The 24,017-nt window shown below is 38.9% G+C and overlaps 1 protein-coding gene across 1 annotated transcript in view; it reads right to left on the reverse strand.

The window, feature by feature from the left end:
* VWA3B (von Willebrand factor A domain containing 3B) overlaps positions 1–24,017 on the reverse strand; it is a 69,930-nt gene that overhangs the window by 35,275 nt on the left and 10,638 nt on the right. The window contains 8 exon segments of the mRNA XM_031605255.2: positions 1,291–1,422; positions 2,775–2,913; positions 4,826–4,980; positions 5,629–5,825; positions 11,303–11,416; positions 17,367–17,491; positions 19,336–19,505; positions 23,504–23,663. Of these exon segments, the coding sequence (XP_031461115.2) occupies positions 1,291–1,422; positions 2,775–2,913; positions 4,826–4,980; positions 5,629–5,825; positions 11,303–11,416; positions 17,367–17,491; positions 19,336–19,505; positions 23,504–23,663 (1,192 nt within the window).

Consider the following 24,017-nt stretch of genomic DNA (forward strand, 5'->3'; position numbering starts at 1 on the left):
GGACAGCTATCTGATCTTTTTAAAGATTGCACTGCTTTAAACAGACTGAAAGGTCAGCAGCAGATATTATTCACCCTGAATCATTCACATCTTGCATCATTCCCTGTGTTTTTCAGATGTCCACATCACTTAAAATGAAATTTATAATCAACAATTCACTAATTTGGCCAGCAGTAGTGAAAAAGGCCATTCCCAAGTGTATATAAAAGATGATATCAAATTACACTAGTTCAAAGTCTTATGAAACCTGCATAATGCAGTGCTGTGGTATTCGGCTTCAACAGAGCCAACTTTTTAATTCTGAAGGTAGGCAGTATAATTAAGTTTACTAAGCTTAGCTGTAAGTATTCAGCAACTACAGAGAGGCCACACCAATACTTTCTCTTCTCCGTGCATTTGTCTACTCACACTTTCAGAGAATAAAACCTTATTTTTACCTTGCTTTGTAGTCTCAGAGTTACTATGTGTCTTCCTCAACTCCCTCATCCCCAGGAACTCCACAATTTAGTCTGAGGAAGGGCTATATATTGTGTGAACACTAGTGCTGCGTGTTAGAAAACTTAACATTGGATATGTTTGTACTTCTACCTTACTGATTCTCAGTCCTCTGCTGGAAACATTGCTGTCAGCATTTGGCAAATTAAGTGCTCCTGGTGCTACTGACAGATGCAGTCAGCCTGGTACCTGACTGGGGCTGAGTACAAGCATTTCAACTCTGTTTCAGGGAAAATTCCTCAGCTTTTGGCCAATGTCAGAAAAAGAGTATTGGGCAGATAGAGAGATGTTTGGTCTAAATTTCCTTGCTTTCATGTTCCTCTGCAGCTCAAAGTCAGCTGTCTGTCTTTGCAGCAAAAGGAACTTGACGTGCTCCTACAGCTCACAAGCACAGCTGGCAGCTGTACAGTTCCCTGTATCAGCTCTGAGCTGTGAGTCTGTCAGTTCCAGCCCTCATAGAGGCAGCATGCCCGCAGCAGCAGTGACAAGTTTAGAACCAGAATCTGAGCACTATCGTCATTCATGAAGAAATCAAATTGGCTGGTGTTGTAACTATTAAATGTAGCAGGCTATAAGTGGAATTAATATAATCTTAAAAACAAGCCCACTCTTAAAGGATAAGAGCTTTATTAGGTAATAGCTTGTACTCAGATCTACTGGAGTCTATTTATCATCTGTATATTCTCAGCTTAGTCATGTAAAATACCTTGTGAATCCAAAATTACCCCAATCATACAGAAGACACAAATATAACTTTGTACAAACATGCTGCATGGTAATTAGCTTCCATGTTACCTCAAGCCCTTTTATCCAAAGCCAAGCATCTTGCAAATTCTCCTCACTAACTTCAGCAAGTTTCTCTTGCCACGCCACTGCTTGGGAACTAAATTTCACAAAATTAAACCTCTTTTTGTGCCTCAATTGTTCCTGCAAGAGACAAAATCTAAATTTTACTCAGTGTTGAAAGAAAGAATATTTGTATCTTGAAATACTGATCAGCAAGACCTCTTTTAACTCATATATAGCTGATTATATTATTACAATGAAGTATAATACTTAGTTGTGGCATATAGACACAAAGAGACAGACAGACAATAGATGATTTCTTCCTGCAATTATGAAGATAACTTGAATTCTACGTTTAAGTCTCCATTTACTCATATTTATCAACTATTTGAACAGCACATGCTTAAGAGGGAAAGAGAGAGCAAGGAAAATAGGTAAGAACATCAGAATAAGGAAAGTATTATGACAACAAAGTAAAACAAAACAAGACATCATTTTGAAGAGGAGAACAAGAATCAAATGCAGAGGCCAGGAAGGGGAATGAGGACAGCAAGAGAGAATTAAGAATTTGCTGAAGTTGCTTCTGGACAGAAGTTACAAGGAATGAAGGTTGTGCAAGCTAGTACAAAATTCCTGAGCCTGGGATCTTTGACTCCTTTTAATCACCGTTTCTGTACAGTTGCCTGGAGGAAACCTTTTGGTACAGTGTCTCATCACCTTCTAGGTTGATCTGCCTAGAGGACTGCATCATACTGCATTCTGTTACTTACACTTAGCTCAAAACTTCTGTGTTACAGTTCTAATTTTCTAGCTCTACTAATGATTGCTATCAGTGTTAGACTGATAGGATTTTTATTTTTAAATTTAAATTTTAAATTTTTCTCAGTTACTTCTTTTGGATCTAAAAGAGTCAATCATGTTTTAGCAGTTTCTCTCAACTATTAATGTAAACTCAAAAGACATCACTGTAGATTTCTAAAACATCCCACACTTTTTAGTACACACTGCGTCTAAGGTATTGCTGTACCTTGCAAGTCAATTTGCAAAGTTCTGAATGACTGTGTAAGATGCAAGCAAGCTCAAAATGCTCTGTGCTCTCTATTTTCAAAGTAGGAAATACATACACAAATCACAACACACCAGTGGAGTTGGAAGACACTGCTTAAAAATGAAAATGAAAATTCCAGAAGGTCTTTCATTACATTATTTTTGCTTTTTTTTTGTTGGTTTTTTTTGTTTTTTTTTTTTTGGTTTTTTGGTTTTTTAATATTATTGTTGTTCTGGGGGGAGAAATTTTTAATATTTTCCTCCAGATTTCTTTCAAACATTTGTAGAGATGGACAAGAAAAAGAATTTTAAAAAGTAGAAATTAAAAATATTTTTTGAATACCAATTCCAAAACAACAAAAATGAAAAATAGGGTAAGAATCATCCACAAAGGTCAGCCTACTCTAAAGGGCTCCTCAATCTTCAGAATCATCGCTTCATCAAACCTGTATGAGCTGAAATATTTTCTCCTTCACTAGTGGCAGCTTGTCCTTCATAGACTGAGATGTATCAATAAGAATATAGATATCATCTTCAGACACATTCCCGAAGAGACCTCTGCTTCCTTGTTGCAGCCACTTAATCCTGAGCAAGGAAAAAAGACAACAAACCGTGGTATGTAAGATATTGGGAGAACTGCGTATTATCACTGCTTTCTATTCCTGTTCCCTATGCACTGTTACCAATCCTTTTCATGAGTAATATATTGACTCTGAGGCGCCAATAAGTTGTAATAATGCAAGACAAATTTGTTTTATAATTTCAGTAGGAATTTGGAGACAAACAGAACACACAACAGACAAAAAAACAACTTTATATTGTCAATTACCCAATAGTTTGAGCTAGCAAATCCCATGAGAAAGTATTTATAACTATTGCCCCTGTAATTTCTCCAGCTTGAACTCAAGAAATCATTTAAGCATATGCTAATACGCGTCCCTTTTCAGAAAACCACTTGAGAACCTATTCTGCAAAGAACTCCACCACTTTAAAGAGTCTTAATGTAACACAGATGCTTCAATGCCTTGTTGACCTGAGGCCTTAAGCATAGACTTCATTTTACATTTTAAACAGGATTTAAGCACGCCTGCCAGTTAAATGCGTGCAAGCATGAGGTTGTATACAAGAGCATTTCCTCAGTAATGTCTGCAACAGGTCCAAATCTAATTTCCCTTGAGAGTCATAAGCTACTTGACTACTCTGAAACACAAGCATTTTATCAGATGGAATATAATGGCCCTGGGAAAAATACTGCTCATCTCCCACAGAGGTTTAAAAAAATGGTATCACAGAAACTTAAAGGAACCTATTACATTCATTACTGACAGGTATAATACCATTTGTCATTTCCCCAAAGTGTTTGATGAAGTCTACCAAGACTTTTTAACAGTAAAACAAACCATTCTAAACAACAAACCCATAATCTTGGCTTGGATTTCAAAAATGTAAGCACACCAAAGTGCTTTACCTCAGATTTTCTTTTCATAGTATGTTAACATTATCCCACATACAGCAAGTTGAAGATAAATTAAAATGGGCAACAAAACCCTGTTTGATCCTGCTAAATATATTCACACTATTATATTTTGGCAGAGAAGTGGCAGTAAAACAAAAGTTCACATCCTGTTTTAATCAGTGAGACATTCCGTTGTCCTAGTATACAAAACACAGTTGCAATATTTAGTGATACTTTTGGATCTACAGCATCCATTTTGAACATTTTGATCTCTTTTTTATGTTGATATAAAAGCTACGAGTTATGTAACATATAATGGAGATACCCACATTGAAATTAGACAAACTTCCTTTCCAGATAATACAGAAATGGGTCACAATTCTATTGATCTTTACCTGGGGCATCTTCAGGACAGATCAATCAGACTTTCTAATTGCCTTTTTTATTATATCTATCTATCTATCTATCTATCTATCTATCTATCTATCTATCTATCTATTTATTTTGTAGCCTTCCTACAAAACCTCAGAGTATATCTTGTACAGCAAACTATGGAGCTAACTTGAGCACTGAACTCCTGAGTAGAGGTGTTACTTAATAGCTAGCTCATGTTCTAGGCTGTTCAAACTTGTCTTCAACACGAAATTGCAAAAGAGGCATTATTAGTATGGGCACAAGCCAATCTGTGCTACTTGGTGCCAGAGGTATCACAAGGGATTCCTAGGTATGCAAGATGAATGATTCTGGAAGTTCTCTGCCTTGTTCCAATGTACCATAAGTTCCAATGCTTTTTCAACTTTCAGTAGCATTTCTACAGTGCACTGACTGACTTTGGTCTTTGTGTTCCAGAAAGAGAATAAAAGATACAGCTTATCAATTTTCTTACATGGCTACTAAGAAATCTTACACACAAGTGAATTTCTGGCTTAATATTGCTAGTGGCAGTTTACCAGCTGCATCAGTTTATTATGACAGTAAATGTCAAACTTTTTAACACCAGCTTAAAATAACACAAAATGTTTTATGTGACAGAATACTAACCTTCCTTCCACTTGTCTGAGAGCAGTCCTCATTTTCTCTTCATACTGCTTATATTTTTCTGTAGTAACATATACATGAACTACAGATCCATCTTTCCATAAGGTATGTACAAACTTGTCACAGTATTTAGCATGAATTACCTTCCTCTTTGTCTCCTAAAGCCAAGAAAAACAGGTTTCATGTTCCAAGGCACATTTTTTTGCTGTGTCTTACAATATTTAGTAAACAGACTTCAAAGGTGCATGCTGATTACAAATCAACAAGTGCAGAAATGGATGCAATAGTGTGGTCATAGAATTTACTTCTAGCACAAGTCAACAGAAACAACAGAAACTCCTTTAGCTTGCGAGAACAGGAGAACAGGAGCTTACCAAACAGTGTGATGGTAAAGCTCAAGAAAAACAAATAGAAAAAAAAAAGAATTCAAATTTATTTAAAGACCTGCAAGCTCTGGAGCAGCTGGTACTAATGTTTTTTCTAAGGAAATATGAAGATGATGAACAAACTTTACCCAAGACATTGCTCAACCAGCCCTCATTCTTCCTTGCAGCTTGTATGTGGACCAGGAAAAATCATTTTCAAATAGCCCTTTGAAACAATTTATGACCATCTTTGTCTCATTCCACTTATAAACTAACTTTAGCAAAAAAACAAAACAAAACAAAACAACAACAACAAAAAACAACAAAGAAAAACAACACATAACAAGAGATCATAGATTTTATCATAAATTCAGACATTTCAAGTTTTAAAACAAAAAATTAACAATTCACAGGTTATGAGGGAAAATAAATGCTACTCACAGCATCAGTTTGTGAAGATTCATCCTCTGGTTTAGTTTTGATGTCAACAATTCCATCTGCATGGCGAAATGTACAATCAGCAAGTGCATCATACACTGTGAGTTTCTGAGCTTTCAAGCCGTATTTCTGCAACCACTTCTCAGAAGTCAAGTATTTGTCAAAGTTATGCTCTTCTAATGGGTAATCAGCTTCGGTTCCTAACAAAGAAAATTCAAGAAAAAATTCTCACGTATAGTAAGTAGGGTACATTTGAGATATGCTATTTTCAACAGGCTATGACACTGCAGTCAAAATTGTCAAACTTATGGCTTAACTCTGTCTCCTAAATTCTTTGTTAGGTACCTGAACAGTTTCAATTTTGTGACATGACCATCAACACATAGTTTTGAAATCAACATAAATGACTATGCCACTGATTTAATTGTCTAAATATGGACTTAGCAGACTAGGTAATCATTTCTGATTTTGACAGCAAAACTGATTTGAAGAACTTTGAAAAATAATCTAAATCAATTCTGAGTAAAATACAGAATTAAATAATAATAAAAACCCAGATATTCCTCATGCTTAAAATACAGAATTACAGACTGCATAAGAAGATATAAATGTCCCTAAGAATGCCTAGCATATTACTAGCTGTAATTATCAGTTTCCGTTTTTTTCCCCCCAGACTGACTGTGCACTAGACTTTTCTGTGTCACTGGTTTGCCCAAGGATGGTTGTTAGATTAATGGAGGAGAAAAACAGAGAGAATAGTTAACTAGAAGAATTTGGATGTTTGTCATAAGATGAAGGAAAATACATTTTGTCACATAGACAATTTTCCATACTTGGTCTGCTCAGAAGTTTTCACATCTTCAAGATTCAGAGCAGATATTTTGACTTTGTCAGTCACCTATAGCAGAACTGTGCCCCTTTACCATCCATATCATCTAAATTTTGTCAAGTTTAAAACTGATATGATCAGCAGAGACCTGTTAAGGTTGGGCAGCTAAATTCCCTGAAGATTACACATTGTTCTGAACTTGTTCCGTTTGCACTGACTGCTCTGGAGTTAGTGGATATTTCTGACTCATCTTTACTACCTACTTTGTTGTTTATAGTACTTGTTTTTGTCTTTCTTATCAAGCAATTCTTTGCAATAAATCCCTTTATAACTGGCACAGAACTATCAGAAGACAGAGAACATAGTATATAAATAGCTACAGAATCAACACATTGAAGGAATATTTATAATTGTTGAATGACAAAAACACCATAAAAGATTCAGTATAAAATGTCAAACTTCAAGGAGAATCATTCAAGAAGATGAAATAATGGAAGATACAATTGAAAACACAGTTAAGAACATAGGCTAACATTGCCATTGTCCTTTTTCAGCGAAGGTCATTTAAAGTAAAAGGCAAATTACAGGGTCTATGGACGTTATCTTGTATTTCTCCGTAATCCTGCCTTTTCATAGGCTGAGTATTCTAAGCAACATATCACTTGTGTATATCGCCTTAATATTTTCTCTAGTTTATATTCTAGTTCACTACTGATATTGATATTACTGATATTGAATTAAATAGGATATTTTTTGTTTGACCTGTCATGACTGTTCTCCTGCTTACATTTTTCATGTTGTATTGTTGTAGAAATTTTCTAAGGATCACCCTAAGTATGGGAATTGCACATCTCTGTACACAGGTAATAAGATCATAGAATCATGGAATCATAGAAAGGCTTAGGTTGGAGAGGAGTTTAAAGATCACCTAGCCTACCATGGGCAGGGCTGCCACCCACCAGCTCAGGCTACCCAGGGCCCCATCTTGAATGCCTCCAGAGATGGGACATCCACAGTGTTTCTGGGCAACACGTGCCAGCACCCCACCAGCCTCCGAGTAAAAAATTTTCTCCTAACATCTAACCTAAATCTTCCCGCTTTTAGTTTAAAGCCATTCCCCCCTGTCCTGTCATGGTCAAAGAGTGTGAAAAATCAGTATCTCTCCTGAATATAAGCTCCCTCCAAGCACTGTAAGGCCACAATGAGGTTTCCCCAGAGCCTTCTCTTCTCCAAGCTAAACAGGCCCAACTCCCTCAACCTGTCTTCACAGGAGAGGTGCTCCCGCTGGTCATCTTTGTGGCCCTCCTCTGGAGCTAATCCAGCAGCTCCACATCTCTTCCATATTGAGGGCCCCAGGTTTGGACACAGAGTACAAGGGCAGAGTAGAGAGGGAAGATCACCTCCCTCTCCCTGCTGTTTTGATGCAACTCAGGATACTGTTGGCCTTCTGGTCTGCTGACTCACGTGCAGCTTCTCTACAAGGATCCCGAAGTCCTTCTCAATAGGGCTGCTCTCAATGAGTACTTCCTCTCATCAGTAATTACATTGCCTTGACCCAAGCGCAACACCTTGAATTTAGCCTTATTAAACCTCATTAAGTTCTTGTGTGCCCACTTTTTGAGCATATCCATGTCCCTCTGGATGGCAATCCTTCTTCTATTGTATTAACTTTACCACTCATCTTAGTTCCATTAGCAAACTTGCTGAGGGTGAACTCAATCACACTGTTTATGTTGATAGAAAAAGATGTTGAAGAACACCAGTCCCAAGACTGGCTTCCACCTAGACATAGAGCTGTTGACCACCACCCTCTGGCTACGACCATTCAACCAATTCTTTGTCCGTCTATTAGTCCAGTCTTCAAAACAGTGTCTTTCCAGTGTAGAAAAAGGCCTTATACAAATCCAGGTAGATTAGATTAGTTGCCCTTCTTTTGTCCACTGACACTGTCACTCCATCATAGAAGGCCACCAGATTAGTCAGGCGTGATCTGCACTTGGTGAAACCATGCTGGTTGTCCCAAATCATCTCTTCTTCTTTCATGTGCTTTAACATCTCTTCCAGGAGGATCCACTGCATGATCTTCCTGGCACAGAGGTGAGGCTCACCAGCCTGTAGTTCTCAGGGTCTTCATTTCTCCCTTTCTTGAACACGAGTGGTATTTTTCTTTTTCCATTCACTGGGGACTTCACCTGACAGTCACAACTTTTCAAATGTGATGGAGAAGAGCTTGGCAATCACCTCAGCCAGCTCCCTCAGAACCCTGGGACAAGTCATCTGGCTCCATTGTCTTGTACATATTAAGCCTCAGGAGGCGATTTTGGACTTCCTCCATTCATAGACTTGGAGGGATTTTGCTCCCCCATCCCTCACTAAGAAGTTCACAGACACAAGAGGTGTGAGAAGCCTGACTGGCCATGAAGACAGAGAACTCATCAAGTAATTCAGCCTTCTCTACGTCTAAAAAGGCCAGCTCCCCCTTTTTCATTTATCAGAGAGGGAAGACAATAAAGGGCTCTGCATCACTAGCTTGATAAAATACACCTAAACCAAATAATTCATGAGTGGGTCTTATAGCAGGGTGCTTTCATTTTCTCACACATTAATTTCAGTGATCTAAGCAGTATCAACATTTACTTTATTTAGATACAGCTAGTGAAAACCATATGTAGATCCTGAGCCTGTAGACAAACATGCACAAAAAGATATTAATTTAAACAAAAAAAAACAAACTACAGAGATCAGACAGCACCAGCGCAGGTGCAAGGGCAGAGCCTGTTCATGTGGAAACATTTGCTTTCTCATTGCTTCTCATTCTTAACACAGCAAGCCCAGCAAATGTCACAAATGCATTCACACCATTTTAAAAAGAACACAGTCATTTTCCTTCTTTCACATGCTTCACATAAAAAGTCACATCTCAGTTCAGGCAACTACTGCATTAGTAGGATATTCAGCAGAAAAGTTGTCTCTTTTTCTCTTTTTCCTCTCCTGCAGAGCACTGCAATCTATAATAAACTGTCCTGCAGCTGAACATTTAAAAAAGGGATCAAGATGACAAAAACAGGAAGAAATGCAGACAAGCAGAGATTGCAGTTATTTAGATCAATGGACAACAGTCATATTGAACAATGCTGAAGAACTGCCAAAAAAAACCACACTTATTTCATTTCTTCTAATTCACTTTATGAAGTGATTATGTATGAAGGCATGTACTATAAGAACATTAAAGGTGTATAGTCAAACACACAAAAGTAAACACTGAAATTAGGGCTGCCTTTACAGCTTTACTGTGGTCCTTTTGTTCATACACATTATGGTAGAACAGTTTAACTTCATAAGGAAAGCCTTGCTAATGCAGAAGATGCTATTATCAGTACAAAGAAGTGTATTATGCCTTCACAGAAGAATTTATGCAGATTAAGTCCTGTAAAGTTATGTTGCTGTCAGATGTTCAAACCCAGTTCAGGCAAAGAAAGCTCCCAGCTTCTAATCTTCACCATCACAACCTCATCACACCAAAAGCTCAGGAGACCAATTGTCCAGCTGCGCAAATTGTTCCTCAATAGGTAGTCCAGAGAAGGGTGCCTGACCCCAGCCTTCACTCAGTCCAAGTAAAAGCAATTACACTGCACAAACAATATTGGAGCTACACAAAATCACTGATGAGATGTGATAATTCAGCCTGAACCTTATATCAGCTTACTAAAAAATACCACCAAGTAACATCAAGTAAATATTCTAAAGCCAGGGGCTAATGCAGAAGATGATAATCGCTGATAGCCACAACTCCAGTCCTGACAAACCAGTCACTCCGTTACAATTCAACACTGAAGCTTTCTAGACTTCATGTATTCCCAGCCTTTCAGTATTACAAACTTGCCAGTGAAACACTGAATCATAGAATTACCAACGTTGGAAAAGACCTCCAAGATAATGTAGTCCAACTGTCCACCTATGACCAATATTTCACCACTAAACCATGTCCCTTAGTACAACATCTAAATGTTTCTTGAACACTTCCAGGGATGGTGACTCAACCACCTCCTTGAGCAGTCTGTTCTAGTGCTTGACCACTTCAGAAAAGAAGTGTTTCTTAACATCCAATCTGAACCTCCCCTGGCACAACTTGAGGCTATTCCCTTTAGTCTTTATCGCAGTGTTACCATTCTGCTCCAGAGCATGCTCAGAGCACCTCCATCTATCAGGACTGCCTTCCAGGGATCTGGGAACCAGCCATGCTTGGTCCCCACTAAGTTTAAGTCCAAATGGAACATATCCTAGGCCAAACATAATGGTGGAAACTATTAGTTTAACAAACAGATGTGAATTTTCTTCCATGTTGCTCAGTGCAACGGTTGTCAGAGCACTCATACAGAATCAGCTCCAGTCCTCTGACTTTGACTAAGAGAAGTCAAAATTACACTCTTTTCAGCAATATAAACTAGCTATCAAGCTGGAGGCTACCCATGAAAGATCATGATGGGGTTCTTCCCCCAGCACAGTTAAGAACAAAAATCGAAGACCAGCTCAGGCAGAGAGAGAAAGCACACACACACAAAAAAAGGAGCTTCAATATCTTGAAATCTAGATAATTTCTGAAGTTAGTCATTGATGAATTTAAAATGACATGTTTTAGGCTTACCTGTTAAGCAGTAGTAAACAGGGGTTAGCAATGCAGGATTTTAAGCAACTCTATCTTTGGTTGCTAAGTATAAGTACAACCTATGTATAGTTATTTCAGAGAAAATTGTCCTCAAATCAACATGTAATCAAAACTATTCATAAATAAAAGAAACTGGTCATGAATACAATGGTAACTGTTAAAAGAAATGTAAATGATACCACCTGCAGAATCAGGCTGATGAGATTCAGATAAAATTTTCTGAACTTGTCTCAGTGTATTCCTAGCTTCCTCCAACTCTTTCCAGATCAAAAAGACATCTTCACGAACACCAGCTACTGCAAAAGGAATAACAGATAGAACTTGACATCTGTACCAATTTCTGCTTTTTATAAGTCCTGTATTATCACGAAGTCATCCAGGTATTACTGCATCACCTTGTTCATGGGGTTTCACTGAAGTGACAAGTGCTGCTCTTAGATGGAATTCAAAAATGGGTTCAAAATCAGAACATGAGAGGTGTTTAGTCTGCAAGAATGAACCTACAGAGCTGGCCTCAGACTGTTCCCACAATGAGAGGAAATCCTTTTTAATGCTCTCAAATAATAAGAAGAAAATTCCACAAAGAAATTCGCATGTTTTTCTCTGGACTTCATTGCAAAACCAAGCTCCAAATATTAGATCAACTCTGAAAATTTAAAGAGAAGACATTTGCAACACCTTCAATTTCCTACAGTATATAAAAACCTTTAAAATTTAATCTCTTTTTTCCATAAGAGTATGTAATATAATTTCAGTAAGATACTTTGATTTTCATCTTAACAAACCTCAACAGATAGCCATAATTAAATGCCAACAAACAAACAAACAAACAAACAAACAACAAAGCAGGAGTTGACACAAGATTTTCTTAATCCCAGTAGATTTGCTTCCCTTGATTAAAAGACTAAAACATGAATTTATTTAGTAGAGTACAATTATTAAAACTGAGTCACCATGTACACCCAAGTAACACATACTAAAAATGTGTTGAGTCTAAGTTGAAATTGCAATCTAGGACTATATAGAAAAAACTGTGTAAACAGTAAAAATGTATATAAAAGGAACTGAATCATGAGCTATCCTAACCACAAATGCAGACTAAAAGCTATTGCAAAGCATAGCCTACTACTGAATTGCACATGAAGATGCTGAACAAGGCAAACTTTATCTTAGCATCTAGTGGTTCAGTTAATATTCACTGGTAGTTCCCCCTATAGAAGATAAGACATGCAAACTCATGTTAAAGTAGGCTATCAGTAAACAAACAAACCTGATCATTTTGTTCTTTGATAAACTTCCCTGAAATAATAATTAGCATTTTCTACTAAATAAGAACTCAATTTTAATTGTGAAATGCTTTTAATTTCCAAGAAATATTTTGAAATGTGTTGTTGTACACTGCCATCTCCTGGGACTTTCCTGTACTTCATAAAAACCTGTTTCTGTTACAGCAAAGATCAGCATTTCCTACATCACAAAAGACACGAGTAAAGTAGATCATTCCACAACATAAAAGACAGAAAAAAAAATAATCAAAGTCTGTTATCATTAATTTACAACTTCAATCAATGTATTTAATTTTATGAAGGTTTTTAATGTTGCGTTTGAAAATACTGAAATCAGGAAGAAACTTTCAACTACCTTTGAAATAGTATTGGTGATTTTATTATGTTTCTTCATTTCCTCCTAAGCTCATGCTATGGACTACTCAAATTTACAGGACTATTGGAACTGTCTCTGATAAGATGCATGTATTTAATGTGTATTACATAAGAAAGTATCTTATTCTCTATTAATGCCACGGCCAGCAAAATAAAACTACATGCATTTTCAAAGCAAATACATTTAATGGAGCATATTGTAAGGACAAATCTAGGCATTAACAACTGCACATTGCAAACAGCAAGTTGCCTAGAAAACCTATTATCAGGCAACAATTTTTTGCAGGCTCAGCTAGAAGAGCAGGCTGTAAGCAGTGGCAAACAAAGCTACTTTCTCTACAAGGGAGGCTCACCTCCACCTCCATGTTTGTTCCCATCTCTACCTGCACTTTTTCCTCCATAGCTGAGGAGAAGTGGGAGAAAAAAGCCGTGCCTTTTCAAACTGCCCCAAACCCAACACACAAACACACAGGTCACAGGTCACATCCTCCAGCTGTGCCTTTCACCCCACAGCCTGTCCCTGCAAGAAGAAAGCACAAACCTGTCTTCAACTTATGTTCCCTGCACTCAGACCTCATTGCTGTGCTATTCTGGGGGTCACCAACTGAAAAGCAGTCAGAAGCCACTGCTGTGGAGGGGCAGTCCCCAGACGTTACAGGTCTGTTGGCACAACTTTCATGCCCACATTGCATGAAAGACCTCTTAAATCATCATGTCATCCCCAGAGAGGAAGGGCCCACCACGCGGTTATGCTCCCTGGTTGTTTAACAGCCACCAGGTTCCAATTCAAAAGCCACAAAGCAGCGATGGTGGTAGGGTGGCCAGATGACACGCATGAGGGAAGCAGCCTTAACACTCCTCTGCCTTCCCCAGCCTGCACAAAGCACCTGATGGCTCGGCTGTCTCCCGCCATCACTGCTGAGGTGAGGCATGCATGGCCTTTGTGCTGAAAAAAGCCCTGCCCCAGAGAATGGAGGCCATAGAAATAAGGAAAAAGATGGGGACAGGAGGCAGGAGAGCCTGAGATAAGGGCCAGGAGCGCTTGTGCTGACTTGTGTGAGCTGAAGCAAAATGGTGCATTCAAGTGAAAAGGCATGGACACTTACACACGTACGCAAAAACTCAGAACCATCCACATTTCCATTTCCCAGTTATTTAATACCATCAGGTGATATTAAAGCAAAAAGCTTTTCCACACCTACCTCCCAGCAGACAAACTTTTCCAGTTTGATGAGTCATTTTAACCCATTTCATTTCATATTCAAGGTACAAAACATACTTAGAAAAAAAGCCCATGCAAAAAGAAGCCTGTGAAACTGACAGGGTCTTTGAAATGTCAAGGAAATACCAGCACAGATGGAAACCATGAAAAACAGAAGTATTTCTTATTTCTCTGCTGATCTGACTGAGGCTGTGGAAGCAAAATCCAGATGTAATGGAGTAAGATATATTGTAAACTTTGTTTGCCTGCAAGGCAAGAGCAATTTTTTCACTGCTGGTGCCTTCCTCAGCCTCTACGTGGCAGCAGAAGACAGCAGTGTTCTCCCAAAAATCGGTTATCAAAAGCACCTTTGGAAGGGGAAGCCTGCAGGTCCAGAGGAGCACAGGAGGACAGCTGCCTGAGCACCCACAGAGTCAAGCAGCAGGCACCCTGTCCCCATCTTGCCCTTCTTCCCCTGGGCAAATGGACAAAGCAAATGAACTTTGTATCCCGTGTGGTATTGCAGCTATCTGCATCACTCTTTACACATTAGCAAAGAGAGCTGCCAGGCCAAGGTTAGGTTACTAAGACTGGACAAAGCACAAGTGAGAAAAATGCAGAGGCAATGATCTTTGCTTCGGCTCATTGGTAAAGCAGCTGCTATGCAGTCATTATCCTGGCTTTCTGAAACCTCAAAACTGATCAAGCACATTAGTCTCCACACACTGGAATGGTACGCCATTCCAAAAGTCTGGCCATGTCAAAATACGCCTCTTATCAGATATGTCTCAAACTCAAATCCTGACTTCTGTCCACTGACATTTTCTTTACACGAACAGTTCATCTACTCCACCACACTGAGAAATACTGCCCAGAGATGTACTATTGTTTGCACTTCAGAAGCCATTATAAATTTCAGGATCTAGCTCAAAATGCCACTGCTTTTCAAGCCCTCTTTAGCACCTATGTCCTCCCAATCCAAGCCCATAACACAACCGTGCCCTTCTCAAGGAGAACCTTTTTCACCACAGCTTTCACCATCTCTCTTGCATTCTAGGACTTCATGCTCCAACTTAAATTCCATCTCCCTTCCACTTACAGTTCTAGCTACACAACAACATTGCTTAATTCTGCAGCTTTTAGCAGATGAAGAAGCTACACAAAGAATGTAGGCAGAAGTGATAACAGGAAAATCAGTGCTGAATAAGAAGATATCACCACATTGGTCCAAATAAGATTTTATGTAAGAGTATTTCTTCTGCAAGAAATAGGACTGAATCTGCCACTACAAGCACCGTAATTATTTACTGGCTTACACCTGATTTGATCTCAAGCACTCATTCAATGAGTTTAAAAAATACATATATCCTATTTGGCAGTTTCTTATGCTTCCTTTCTAAATGACTGATCAAGATGCAAAGCAGGAGAGAAGTCAGCTCTTATCTGAAATTTTAAATAGTTCACTTCCGACTTCTTTTGCTTAGGTAGATGAAAAAGAGTGAGCATGAAGATTACCTACATTTGCAAAGCAGTGTTGTTCAGTGGTTACCCAGAAAACTATCAGATTTCCTTAAAATGTTTTTTTTTCCAGTCCATAAAATGGAATGATGAGTTTCAATTTCCAGCTGTTGCATTTGATGTGCAAAAAGAAACAGAATCAGAATATTCCTGTGCTGCCCTCTATTTTCCAAGAAACATCACATTTGGAAGATTAGATCTCTGGTTCATTTTCTATTCATTTCCTTGTACAGTTTATGCCACACACCCAAGAACCAGTTTTAGAACACATCAGTGAGCAATCAACAATTTTATTATTATCGTCTTCTACACCCTTGAAGGAGTCTGTGAAATGCGAGACATCAGGCACGGGCCAGAATGTCTCCTATACATTTTCTTTTCTGAGAAGATTTTGGATTCTGCATATAACTGAAAGGCTCTGATTGGCTACCAGTGATGTCACAAGTGTGGTTATAATACCCAGTAAATGTAGAAAGCTAATTGTGTTCCTTTTTAACACGTAAATTCTACTCCATAATAGCAATAAGACAAAACAGACAATGCACTTCAAGGAGATTACTGCCCTTTTGAGCGATTAAAGCTATTCAGCTTTCAACTTTAGAAACAGTGATGAGGAAGTAATTCCAGTCATCTAGGAGCTCCAGGCCCATCTATTATACAGGCTGGTGCCTGGGGGAAGAGGAAGCCAGCTTTCCCCTCGCACCCAAATGGGGTCTGGCAAAGAAGCACTTGAAGCAGACTGAAGGAGATTATTACAGCACTCTAAATTAGCATGAAGTGAGAAGAAGGGCTCTGAAGTACACTCTGCTTTTGGTTCCTAAACTTTTTGCTCTCTTATTTTTGCCTCCCAACTCTCCCATTATGTTTCTTTCATACTGAATAACCACAGTCGTGCTGAAGGACAGATTAGTACACAAGGAACAAGATCACAACCCAGAAAATATGGGACAGTTAGTCCAAGACTTAAAAATGGTGAGTCACTAAGTTCACTTTATGCCATAGGTTCCCTAACAGTAAGAAGAAGCTAACAGTAATGCAACACTAACGCCCCTCAGAATATTGGGGATGTGAGCCAGGAGAGAAAAGAGGTCTTACGCCTGCTGATACTTAAAAAAAAACATACTTCAACTGAAAAAGCCTGCTGATAAAGATATCAGACTTGAAGGACTCGCTTCACACCACAAGCTGGTCTAGTCCCACTGAACAGTAAGGCTGACTTTTCCCGGTGGAAGAAGCATTGTGACTAAGAAGAACCATGCTGAGATCTTTCTGTCCAGCTCCACTCACAGTAAATTGAAGATTCTGCTTCTCCTCTGCTTCTTTCTGTTTCTTCCTCTTACATTTTTTTCACCTTTTTCCTCTCTCTTTGTGCCTTCTCTCTAGTTTTTACTGTGCTCTCTGCCTATCTTCATGATAAATTCAAAGCTTGAAAGGAGGAAGTCAACCATATGTGGGTTTAATTCCTTGATATTAGAAATGAACTTGGTCTTACTGATGTGGCTGTTGTATCAGATGCCATTCTTATCTCTTTCATCTCCCTTTCTGCCATTACTGTCTACATTACCACCAGGACATTAGCACTGCTGTGTTTATCTTTACTCCTGAAACAAATGTTCTTGCTTCTAATTCTTTTTTCATTTCTCTTACATTCTCACATGTATATCCTCTATTCTTCTCACTTCTCTCTTTTCCTTTCCCTCTCCTTCCTGCTGACAGCATTTCCATTTTACAAATGGAAATGTTGAAATTTGATCCCAGCCGGCCCATGCCTATGGAAGATTTATTTTAACACTAAGCAAATTCCTACATTACATTGCTACCTTGAAATTTCACTTAAAAACACAATTTGGTTTTAAAATTATCTACCTAGTGGCATTCTCCCTTTCACTTTTCTGGAATTCTGGGCAATTAGACCTTTTCCATCTTCTTCACATTTTAGCGCAGATCCAGTAGCATCTCTATAGTAATTCTTCTCAACAAAAGCATGGAATCTGTAATAAAAAATGGGTTTTCACCAGTCTGTAAACTATGTAAATACTTTCCTAGTTTAAATGTGAATGTCACATATGGAAGATCATAGCAACATACAACTTTGGCATTATTTCCTTATCTGTTCAAGATAATCAAATGTTCAATTACAACAATACTATGAACGTTATCAAACTTTTGTATACATGTATGTACTTTCTAATGTTTCTTCATGAAGAACATACTTTCATTTTGGTATAACTTTCTCTGAGGCACATTCCTTTTCAATCATCTGGAAATTTGTTTTTAATTAATGCTCCTAACAGCTGAGCAAGCAAGTCATTCGAGATATCTGAGAGGATACTAACACCCTTAAATTAGATTATCCTTTCAGTTCAAAGCCCAACAGGAACATTTATTTCACTATCGACACATAATCAGGAAGTCAAGCAGACTTCATTTACCCTCATTCTCATAACAGAAAAGCAGGAAAAAGAAGCCTTTCTAAAGCAGAACTACACCAGAATCAGGCTTAAATCAAGAAAAACCCATGAACTTAACAATTCTCTGACAACCTTTTAGACAGTTATTGGCAAATGTCCACCAGCAAGATATCTGTGGCCTCTGAACCAAAGCTATACTATTATTAGTGCAAAAAATAGTGAAGATAATGGGAATCATATTAGGAAAACAATTCCTCAGAGCACCTTGTCGCAACTCTTCTTGCCTCTTTCTCTACCATGCAAGAAACATTCACTTTCCTCTTATAAAGGAGGGAAAAACACTGCCAAAAGAAAATGAAGGATGGTGACCAATGATGTATGTGGTATCATAGAGGTACCACAGTTCATTTAGACACATATCAGAATAAACATAACAATTTCCCACAGTCTTGGCTTTTGGCAGACACTCCACCTCTTAAAAGCTACTTCTAAACACAGACGGCTACAAAAGAGCTAAGCAGCTGCCATCTTACCAATTGCTCTGCTGTCGTTTGGGAGATTTCTACTGTTGGAGACCTTCCCACTCTTCACAAACAACAGTGAAACAGAAAGCTACAGCAGTCATTTCACAGTTCTATAACTGTATAGTGACTTCTGTTAAGCAGAAAAGCACCTCATCAGCTCCTGTTGGCCTCTTGCTGTTCAGCCAGAGTTAGGTAGTGCTGAGCCAGAATTAGGTAGTGTGGCTCTTTTTGTTTTCTCATTTGTTTTCCTTATTTTGATATCAGAATCAAGATTAAAGTTGTATTATTCCTTCCTAATGAAGGCTGACTCTCGCCGCACAGCTGGTTCCCAGGATAAAGTAGCCAGCAACCATATGGAATATATCAGTTTCCACCAACCACACTGAAAAGCAGGGTGCAGAACTGCAGTTTCACACAACAAGGCCTAATGGATAACACTACTTCAATTTCCTGTTGATCCAGGCACTGCCTATTTAGGACAGGCATTACCTTTCAAGTACATGTCTGCATGACACTCGATCCAAAAAAACTCCACATCCTCTGCTGGTGGCTGTGGATATTCCCAAAGTACAGAGCAATAAGATGAAAACTTGATGTTGCCACTCTTTCTCCTAAACAATTTTCAGACTTTCAAAGAGAAGCAGACAACAGATGATTTAGGATATAAATAAGGAATGGCCCTTCTTCAAGCCAGTGAGCACATATGTGGAGAGAGAGATCCCGTATTTCAGTTATAGCTCTTAGATTATTTCCTTTGTTTGTCCAGACCACTTACTGATCTGGTTTGTCTCATTTTCCTCATGACAAAAAAAGGGATAACATTCAGGTATCTTCAGATAGCATTCCTAGCAGCAAAAAACAAGTACTGAAATCTTATACTGGAATCCTTCTTTGTCATACCTTCCAGAGGCCAAGTGGCTCAGCTCTTTTAGAAAAATAACAGTTTCATCTTCCCTGGCATTAAAAGATACAGTGTTGACTCGACAAGGGCCATCAGAAACCTTCTCAAGGAGTAGCTGCTTTGTGTCTGCTGGAATGTCACCCACCACAAAGTAATAAACAGCTTCAATCTGTCATAAAACAAAACAAACAAACAAAAAATAAGGAACTGGGAAGACTGTTTTACATAGATAGTTGGTATTCATGCAAAGCCCTGTGCTGTCCTGAGCACCAGTACGAAAAATTGGTAGAATCAATACATTGCTTGGGTTATCAAATTTGCAGATTTTCAGTTCTCCTTCTCATTTATGCTAGCAGTTCAGATGAAGTCCACAAAAAATTCCTAAAATCAGAAGAGAACTTGACCCACAACTCACAAGCCTAATTCTGCCCAGAACAAGACCCTTCCCCCAGAAGTTAACTGAAATCAGAGAGAAGTACAATGAAGGACAACTGTGTTAATAGCCAAGAAAAGACTTTGTGCTGCATTCCACTTGGGGGGAAGAGGGAGCACTAACCTGATGCCTTTCCAGGGGCTGAAAAGCAATATGAACATTAATACCAGACATACTTTCATAGGCAACGTGTATTTCGAGGGTTAGGAAAGATGCATCGTTCTCTGAATGCTACCACAGGTATTTGCAGATAGTTCATATTTTTTATACTTCTGAGGCAGAAGGAACTTGGCAGGTTTGTTATGAATACATACACTTATGTTATGAAAACATCATTGCAAGAAGACAGAGAAGTTGAAGAAACGTCCTTTGCTTTTTGCTTGCGTATTACATTATGATGGATTTGATAATGCCTGCACATGACCATGCAAAACGAATAGCTAGTAAATATGCTCCTTGGTTTTTCACCAACATTTACAACAAAACACCAACACTTAACCCATGATGATGTTCAAGACAGTAAGAATAGTGTATGGACTCTACGGCATACCCACAGTATATATCTATTGACAAATAGAGATCAATAGCTGTTTAACAGAAAAACTGCATTCAGGTATGGTAAGGAATATTCTGGCTACTGGTCAGCACTTGAAGACATCTCCTCCAAGCAGGAACCTCACAAATTAACACAGCAGCACCATGGGTTTTCCCAGGTCTTGCACAGGGGGCTGTGGAAGTTAGGGCCTATACTTAAGCACCACGCTTGCTTGGGAGCAAGCAGGTCTGTTGTCAGTCATTCTGACATCAATGTTAGTCAAATGCTAAGGTTAAAGAAAAGAATGAACATCTTTCATTAAAGTGTAAAGTTAACACAACACCTATCAGTTTTATAAACAGGTGCACAGAATCAAAATAAACCAAGACTTGCACGCATCTGTGCTTTGGTTCAGTTCTGAAAGGTTCCCTCTGTGTTTCATCCAGCTAAATAGTTGTCAGAGCATGCATGCAGCTCCTCCAGCTGAGACCCAGGCCTTGGACAACACCCTTGTTCTGGAAATTCCTTTTGCTGAAGTGGCTCCTGATCTGGGGAAACATATGCAGATTGCACAACCACTTTTCCTTGAATTCCTTCAGATTCACATCTTCTCCCCCTCCTTCCTAAGGCTGCCAATAATTCATAAACTCGATATTTAATAAGAGTATGAATTTTCATATTTCCATCAAGTGCCTGCCTCTGCAGCTTCTAAAATGCTGAACTTTCTTGGGAATAGCTGATGCAGAACCAGGTCCTCAAGAAAGTAAACAAAATTGCTAACCACAGACAATTCACTCCACTTAACCATAAACCCAGCAGTACCATACCATGAAGGAAGTGTTCCTTACAGAACGCTGGGGAAAGGTTCAAATATACAGGAACTGGAAGGAGAACACAAGGTTTTGAGCGCTCCTCAAAACCTTTACCTGGGAGGGAAGGTATATTAGGAGGGATGACCCACACCTTGCAGAGTGGCACCTGTGTAGAACTGCAAGTTAGAGACCATGGATGCATCTGCAGCAAGTATCCCAGGCTCCATCATTAGAGGGGTGGCCAGAAGGGACAGGGAGGTGATTGTCCCCTTCTACTCTGCTCTTGTGAGGCCCCATCTGGAGTACTGTGTCCAGGTCTGGAGCCCCCAGTACAAGAAAGACAGGGAACTGTTGGAGAGGGTCCAGAGGAGGGCAATGAAGATGATCAGGGGACTGGAGCACCTCCCCTACGAAGACAGGTTGAGGGAGCTGGGCTTGTTCAGCCTGGAGAAAAGAAGGCTGTGGAATGACCTCATTGCAGCCTTTCAGTACCTAAAAGGAGCCTACAAACAGGAGAGGAATCAACTCTTTGGAAGGGTAGATAACTGCAGAACAAGGGGAAATGGTTTTAAGTTGAGGGAGGGAAGATTTAGGTTGGATGTCTGGGGGAAGCTCTTTACAGAGAGGGTGGTGAGGTACTGGAACAGGCTGCCCAGAGAGGCTGTGGATGCCCTGTCCCTAGAGGTGTTCAAGGCCAGACTGGATGAGGCCCTGGGCAGCCTGGTCTAGTATTTAATGAGGAGGTTGGTGACCCTTCATGTGGCAGGGGAATTGAAGATTCATGATCCTTGAGGTAACTTCCAACCCTCGCCATTCTGTGATTCTGTGACTGCAGCCTTACAGCACGGTGATCTTGAGCCTGGTACTGACAGGTCATGAGAAAAGGAATCTAGGGACTTGCCACACATGGAAGAAAATCTCAACCTAACGGAATGACAGGAAGAGCCAAGACTAGGGAAAAAGGAGCTATTGTTTTGGAGCAATTTCTGTTGACGGAAGCAGTTCTGAGAAATGAGTCATTTATGACTGTTCAGTGAGTACGCAGGTCTTGCCTAGGACTGAAAGCGGTCTCCCCCAGCCAGCAGTACGGCCTGCGCTCAAATCGAACTGTCAGTTATAAATTATAATGACTGTATTTAGGAGTAATTAAAGTCTGTCTTACATGGATCACCTGCCAAAACAGGCTCCCCCAGATTACCCATTAGCCCACCAATGTCTAGAAAAAATAATTGATGCGTCACTGTTGGAAGAATTTTAATTTCTGTTTATCTGCATGCAGACTCAGGTCCAATAAGCCTTTTCTTCATCCAGACAGTATTGAAATCCAAATATCATCTTTTTGTTTCTCACCAGAAAATTTGTAATACACTGCAAATTGAAAATGTTAGCATAATTTATGAAGGGCACATTTTAAAAAGCAGTCATAAAAGTGTCACTGTTGCACAATTTGTTCCTCACCCAGTTCCTTTCTAATACCATTTTCAAAACATCAAGGTTCATCCAGTTGAAAATTCAGCTGCACAGGGAACAAGAAGGAAACTCAAGCCAAATCTACCTTCTCTTTCAAACAGTGTCTCACAATGAGAGTTAAGATCGGATCTGTGCACAGGCATGGACTCTAATGGCAGCAAAAACTAATGATTCTAACCTACATGATTTTCCATAGAACCTGGGTACAAGGAACTGAATTTACATTGGAAGCCAATTTCATAAAATCATACAATTTTTAACTGACTAGCTCAAATGATAGCACATATCTTTTATGTTTTGTCACTTCTGCTATAAACAAATAATGAAACACGGTACTTCGAAAAATAGTCAGAATTTTTAGTAACAATATCTGCATATGCTTTGTCTTTTTGACCTGAAATAAATTATAGCTGTAACCTGGGTGATGAAAAAAATATTTCAAGACTCTTGCTGTCAACAAATGCATAAAGAAATCTCTGTACTTAGTATTTTGGATTTTAAGCACAGGTTGTTTTTTTTTTTTTTTTCAAAAGCATTTTGGTTACATTATAAAATAAAAATGCTTTCCTTGTGTTCAGTAATGTTGATACTAGGAATATTTTCATGAACTTGAAACCCTGAAAAACATATATGGCAAAGGAAGTGGAAGTCAGGGTATTTACTCTTTCCTTTAATGACTGTATACTCTTCTGCATGCTGCAAAAAAGAAAATACAAGATTTTGCCTTCAGAATACATTGAATTTACATAAGCAAGCCATAAGTAAATGTAGTATGCAGTTATTGTCAAGAAAAAAACGTCCAAATCCTCCCATTAATATTTATCTTTCACATTTCACTGGGGCAAATCACAGTAGCCAGTCTGGCACTGAATACTCCTGGATTTACTTGAAACTTCTGAAAAGATATATGAGCTTACCATCTCATCACTCATGGCTTCCACCAGGGCTCCAGCAGGGGTGGTACTGCTGGCAGCTGTTGTGTGGTCCAGCTTCCAGAGCCACTTAACAGCAGATTTTACAGTATATTCAGACACAGGAGCAGATTTCTCTTGCCACTTCATAAGATCCTCAGCAGCCCTGCAAGTGACATTAACTATAAATCAAAAGTAGTGAGAAAAATACTGACAAAGCAAAAGGGTGGAGTTCTTCTACTGTTAGTATTCTTATGGATTGTTAAGTAATAATAACAATCAACCACATATATTAAATCTAGACTTGCAATAAAAGCAGAGGTGAAATGAAACTCTTAGAAAAATAACTATTTTTTAAGCCAGTTGTTGAAAGCACATCCAAGAGGGCTACAGTACTTTACAGTTCCTGACTCATATTTGTCCTTTTGCTTATTTATCATATATTTATTATAAAAGCACAATTTTTTTAAAATAGGTGTACAAAAAACAATCTGGCTTCTCTTTCCAAGACTTGCTGCAT

Source organism: Phasianus colchicus, chromosome 1 (genome assembly GCF_987193195.1).
Source record: "Phasianus colchicus chromosome 1, bPhaCol1.hap1.1, whole genome shotgun sequence".
In the NCBI taxonomy this organism is placed as follows: Eukaryota; Metazoa; Chordata; class Aves; order Galliformes; family Phasianidae; genus Phasianus; species Phasianus colchicus.